The sequence below is a fragment of the Arachis ipaensis genome, chromosome B7 (genome assembly GCF_059453495.1).
Source record: "Arachis ipaensis isolate K30076 ecotype BB chromosome B7, ASM5945349v1, whole genome shotgun sequence".
In the NCBI taxonomy this organism is placed as follows: domain Eukaryota; kingdom Viridiplantae; phylum Streptophyta; class Magnoliopsida; order Fabales; family Fabaceae; genus Arachis; species Arachis ipaensis.
In genome coordinates this window covers 23159500-23166167 of record NC_142442.1, presented here as the reverse complement: position 1 = coordinate 23166167, position 6668 = coordinate 23159500, and the positions used below count along the sequence as shown (strand labels likewise).

General features: G+C 29.2%; 1 protein-coding gene across 1 annotated transcript; it reads right to left on the bottom strand.

The window, feature by feature from the left end:
- Positions 1-1224: 1224 nt before the first annotated feature.
- On the bottom strand, positions 1225-2574 carry LOC148550585 (uncharacterized). The gene has a single exon (XM_088493006.1). It carries the CDS (start codon positions 2572-2574, stop codon positions 1225-1227), a length of 1350 nt encoding a protein of 449 aa, XP_088349132.1.
- Positions 2575-6668: the final 4094 nt, after the last annotated feature.

The following is a 6668-nucleotide window of genomic DNA, read 5'->3' as shown; positions in this document are numbered from 1 at the left end:
TTAGATAGACTTAAAGGGCTATTAATTTTAGATTCTCTTATTTGAAAATTCGATGAAACTAATTTTCCTGACGGTTCTTTTAAAATAGAACTGGGTTTTCAATAGCTTTATATTTTGGTATTTCTGTTTTTACAATTTTCTGAAATAATTCATCGACATAAATTCTTTCTCTGTTTTTAAATATTATACTATGATGGCTATTTGTTAAAGCATAATTTATTGCATATGTAATTGAAAATGGTTCATCATCTTGTTCCATTAAATTCTTTCTGTGAAATTTATAAGCCAGACTTATAGATCTTCCAAGATTTTCAGTTGATAAAGGTATAGCATATCCCAGATGGGCATTAAATTTAACATTTACGTTTGCCAAGTTTCCATGAACAATTCCAATTATTTGATCTATTGGGTCATCAGTAATTCTTTTGTCACAGATTGCTAGGCTTATTGGTGAATTAATTCCTTTCATATATGTAGATTTGATTAAGACTTGTATAGTACTAATATGAATCCATCCAATTTTAGATCTTTTTTGTTGATCCTTAATTTTCTCAATCTGTTTACTTATTTCTTCATCATTTATCAAAGCTATTTCAAGTTCTCCATTGGCGGATTTTATCTTTATAGGGGCTTCAAGTTGAATTTTTCCATAGTATATTATATTTTTTCTATTAAAAACTTCTTTTAAAAGGTTTTGTTTATTAAAATTTTCGTTTGATTTGAGATTTAATTCTGTTTTTAAAACAGCCTGTTTTTCATTATCTAATAAAGCAGTTAATCTATAATAATCAGATTCTTCTGTTAATTCTAAACTTTCTAAATAATTCATAATTGAAAGACTTAGAATGAATACATACCTTTCTGGAGAAAAACTTCCTTTATTTAATATATTTTACATAAGGTGTTTTTATCTCCAGATGGGAGATTGTAAATACTAACTCCAGAGGGGAGTTTAGAACTATTTTTCCCTAATGGGAATTCTTCTTCAGATCATAGAATCGCCTCGGCAGCTTCCTCCTTGCTCTCCTAGCATTTGAGTACTCTTTGCCTCCTGCTTTCTATTTTCTGATACTTCTACAATTGCCTAAGCAACCTATTTATAATGGTTGGGTCTGATGGACAATTCCCATCCTTACCCTTCTTATGACGTCATTGCTTACGTCATTGTTTATTATCTTGCACCAGCTGCATTGTTGGTGCTCTATGACCTAAGCGCTTACGTCATTATGCCATAATGTTGAGAGATGCTTCAGATGTGCTGTCTTCCTCTTTCATTATATGACCTTCAGATGCGTTGTCTTCTTCCTTTATCATGTGGGTTGATTCCGTTTTATTGCTTTCTTCAGATAACTCTGAGACGCATAGCTGGCACTTGTGGTCTTCTCTGTCTTTTATCAAATAGCAGAGATTCCTTTTTATCCCTTCAGGGAGCTTTTCTAAGAGTCCAGATAAGTTGTAGAATGCTGATTCAAATTCCACTAAGAGTCTCATCTCTCTTTCTTCAATTTCATTCCTTTTACTAGACACAAGCAAAGTATTTCTGCTTTTATAATTAATTCTTGTATGAGATTCCCTTGTTATCTTTTGAGTTCTTTCGAAGACCCTTGCTAGTGTGCTGGCTAGCCTTCCTTCATGACTGTAGATTGTTAAATCTTGAACTTGATCAATTGGTTGAAAATTTCCTGGGAAGACGGACATGAATATTACTTGGTGTGCTGGAACCAAGCATTCTTCTTCTTCATTAAAAATAGGTTGACTGTTCGTAAATTTTAGGGATATATCCCTTGGATTTACGTTATCAATCATATTTTTAAATCTCTTCACTGCATCAACGAATCCTGCAGGAAACTCACTAATAATTTTTAGATCATTAAAAATTAAAATTGTATCAATTAATCCATACTGGAAAAACTGATAGGTGTCCGATGGGGATGCATCTGGAAATATAACCAGCTTTGTTAGCTGTTCTTTGGCAATAGGATAATATCCCAAAATTGCTCTTCTTTCTTCAGTCCAGTTCAGAACTATGTTAAGGGTTTCTCTGAGATTTGATCTACAGACCCTTTTCTTTTCTTTGATTTCAGCCCTTGTAGGAATGTTTCTTATTATCCCTGTTCTCTGGGTTTGAATTGGAGCTTTATCTGCTCTTTTTAGGGTTTGCTTTGGATGAAGAGCTTCATATTCCCTGAAAGATTCCTTTGCTTCTTCCAGTGTTAAAAACCCTCCTTTATGAATTATCCTTGATTGATGTGTAAATGGTGCTGCTTTTTCCCAGGCATCATATACTCCTTTCATGGGGCCATTATAAATTACATAATATTTTTTATCTTGGGTGGATTTTTTGATAATTTCAGCAATTGTTTTATTTTCTGGAAATTTTTCTTCACCTGATTTGTCCACCACGCTTAGCTGGCTGAGCTCTGATGGTTTTGGTTGTTGTGTTGATCTCATTGCCTCGATGGCCTTCTTGAGGGATTGGATCTGTGTCCTTATTTGCTGACAATGCTTGCATTTTTCGAGTTCTTGTTCGTATTTCTGAATTTCTTGATCTAATGCGTTGAAGACGAACTCCATTCTCTTGTTAATGTATCTGCAATAACATTTTTGTCACCCTTAATATATTCAATTTTTATTGGATATTGTAACAAAAATAATTGCCATCTTACCAATCGTCCATGATTATAATCAACTTTTAAATTATATCGTATGAAACCTGTTAGGTAGCTTGAATCTGTCCTTAATGTAAATTCTCTGGGTAGTAAATCAATTTTCCATTTCTTAAGAGATTTAATTGCTGCTAGAGTTTCCTTTTCATGAGTGGTATATCTCTGTTCTGTTGGAGTAAAAGTTCCTGAAATATACCTGCAAAGTAGTTCCTTTGGGGAATTTTTAGAATCTAGTGATTCTTTTCCTTGCTCCAAACTTTTTATAGCTTTCTTAGCTTTTAGACATCCTGACCAGGTTATGTCTGAAGCATCTGTTTCTACTATTAAGTAGTCATTTTCTTCTGGAATATAAAGTTCTGGAAGTTTTTCACATAATTCTTTAATCTTTTGAATTTGCATACTATCTTTTTCATCCCATTTCCATTCTTTTTTAGTACTTATTTTTGGAAATAAGCTTTTAGTGTATTCTGTTATATTCTTTAAGAATCCTTGATCAGAAATATAATTTATACATCCTAAAAATCTTTGTAATTGTTTTCTATCTTCTATTTTATCAGGAAATAAATTTACCTTTTCTAGGACATTTGGTTGAAGTTTTAGCTTTCCTTGAGTAGATAGAATTAATCCAAGAAACTCTATTTCTTGTTTTGCTATTCTTGCTTTCTTTTTGCTAAGAACTAATCCTTTTTCTTTACATCTTTCTAAAACTATTAATAATTTTTGAAGATGATCTTCTCTATCCTGTTTTGTAAAAATTAGTATATCATCAATATACACTAAAACAAATTCATTTAACTCTTTTAGATTTTCTTCCATAAATCTTTGGTAAATACCCGGGGCTTGTTTTAATCCGAATGGTAATACATTCCATTCATAGAGTAACACACTTGTTGATTCTTTTGTTGGGCAAGTAAAAGCAGTTAATTTCTTTGTTTCTTCGTCTAAACGAAGCTGCCAATATCCTGATTTTGCATCAAGAGATGAAAACCAAGTTGCTCCTTTGATTTTTTCTAAAATAGAATCTTTTCTTGGAAGTTTATGAGCATCACCAATAGTTGCTTCATTCATCTTCTTATAGTTAATAACCATTCTTCGTTTTCCCTTTTTAATTTCATTATTATTTTCGACATAAAAGGCTGGAGCCGCATGAGGACTTTTACTTAATCTTATAATTCCTTTTTCCAAAAGATCTCTACATTCTAATGAAAACTCTTCTCTATCTCTTGCGGAATAAGGAATTTTATTTGGAACATTTATCTCTTTTGTAGGATCTTTTAATTTAATACTTACTAATTCGTTATTTGTATTTTTAACATCTAAAGGATTTTCAGCACAAATTTCATCCAAAAGTTCTTCTATCTTTATTTCAAGACTATTTTTTGGGATATTTATCTGAAAGTATAGATTTAAATAACATGTCTCTAATATAGAAAATATTTTAAATTTTAAGATCTTATCTATAGTGGTAGTTGGTATTTTTATACGTTTTGATTTTTGATTTATTGAAGAATCGTGTGGTGCTTTTAAAACTATATATGTTAATTCTTGAATGAATGGATGATATAGCTTTAAAAAATTATTTCCTATGATAAAATCCATTCCAGAGTCTAACATATATATAGATGGAACAATGAACCTATAATTTTGAATAAAAATTTCAACCATCTCTGCTTTTTGGTTAATTTTATGTATTGATTTGTCAGCTATTCTAACTCTTAATGGTTTCTTTAATTTTTTCCAATCAAGTTTTATGTTTGAACTAGCAAAGCATTGCGTTGCTCCAGAATCTATGAAAGCATTTATAAACTTTTCTGTTATTTTTATAGTAATAAATGTAGCATTATTACTCAGTCTCTGAGTCTGTTTCCGAGACATATTCAAAAATATAGTCTAAGTTATCATCAGATTCTTCTAATGGTTCCATAAAACAGGACTTAGCAATTTCTATTTGTTTAGTAAGATCCTTTTTATCCTTCTTTTTCGGACATTCATTTGCATAGTGACCTTCTTCTTGGCAATACCAACACTTACAATTTTCTTTTTTATTTGGGCAATAATCACTTTTTTGTCTTTTGTTTTTATTGTTATTTCTTTTTCTAAAATACCTCTTTTTTCTCCAGTTTGGATAATATTTTCTTTTTCTAAATTGATATTTTCTTTTTCTTTGAAAATTTTTATTAAGACCATATTTTTGAGGTATCTCTTCATTATCCTGACAGCAAATTCTAATTATATTTGCAAATCTTTTTTGAGTTGCTTCTTGCATACAACGTTCTTTTATTTCCTCTCTTATTGCAGAGGTTGCTCCGCCAAAATTATTTTCAATTGTTCCTCTATTTATTTCTCTTATAAATCTTCCCATAATAAATTCATTAGCAGGATATGGAAGTTTTGTTATATACATACTAAGATAATGATTTTTATCTTCTTCTTTTAATTTGTAATAATGTATTCTATATTCACATATATAAGACTCCACATTACATAGATCATATATCTGAATGTTAGCTAAATGATTTTTTGCTTCTTGATATTCTTTATTATAGACTTCTTGTTTATGATCTATAATATTTTTTCCAAAAAATTCTTTATATAGAATCATCATTATATATAATATCTTATCATAAGCTGTTGTTTTTGTTGCTAATTCTTCTATTATTTGGTTTTCTATTGATGTCATATAATCTCTTATAGCTCCTTTAGTATGAAACCCTATGTAATTCCAAATATCTCTTCCAGATAATTCGTTAAGTTTTGGATTAGTAAAGGCTTCTAATAAGAAGGAATTCAACCAGTTTTCGAAAATTTCTTTTTCATTCTTTTTACAGTCTAAATCGAGCATTCTTTCTCCTTCCATTTCCTGAATTTTAGGAACGTATTTTGATGGTGTTTTTGTATATTTTGAATCTTTATTTATAAATCCTTTTTTAAAAGCATAATTATCAAAACCTGTTTCCCATTTAAATTGAGATTGATTATCCCTAGATGTTCCAGCTTCATTTTTTACTTGTATTGGAATTGCTGGTTCTTCGTCACTTGAATAATCTAGGATGTGTTCTTCATTTTCTATATTTTCAGAATTTACTAATTCTTCTTCTATCTGAAATCCCTGTTCCATAATATTATTTTCTTGAGCCATTTTTAATTGTTTAAAAAGCATTGTAACTTCTTCTAATTTTTCTTCAATATTCATAATTTTAGTGGTGGTTTTACTTTTAAATCTGTTATGTTGATTATATTTTGAAATTTTTCTTCTTTGGGATTTTCTTTTTCCTTATTTCTTTGAAATTTTATAGATACTAATATTTCTTCAAGCATATCTACTATAGAATTTAATTGTGGGTTAAAAGTATGATAAAGATGTGGGGAATCATTTCCATGGTAACATTTCTTAGAAATTCCGTGTGAAAAATAAGTTTTTTCAGGTTTTTGAAGTCCTTCAATAAAACTTATAGTAAAATAAAGATTTTGAGAAAAATCATTTTGTATTGATTTTAAGAATTCGGTGTCATTACAGTTAACATTAGTTAAAATCATTAATTTTTGATCTATTAATTTCGATAACTTAATTATTTCTTCTCTTAAATCTTCTAATTTACTTTTTTCCATTAGGTGACGTTTTTTCTTTGTGAAGAGCTACGGTTTTAAGTGAAAAGTGTGGCTTTAGAAAGTGTGGTTTAAGGAGGCAAATCTTTAAATCTGTACAGATTTAGATCTGTACCATATAATTTCCTTAAATATTTTAATAAGTTTTCTAAATACATTACATAATAAGATTTATACCTGCAATTTAAGAAGCTATTACAAATGTTTTTATATCAATTTTTTTTTGTCACAATATATATGTCGTGACATTTTTTTTTGGGGATAAATTACTCGCAGCTGAAAATATCGTTGGAAAAGTATTATTTTACTATTATATGGATAGTTAATTTATTATTATTAAATTTTAGTGTGGATTTACATTTAAATTTATTCTATTTGTTAACATTTTTATTTTAA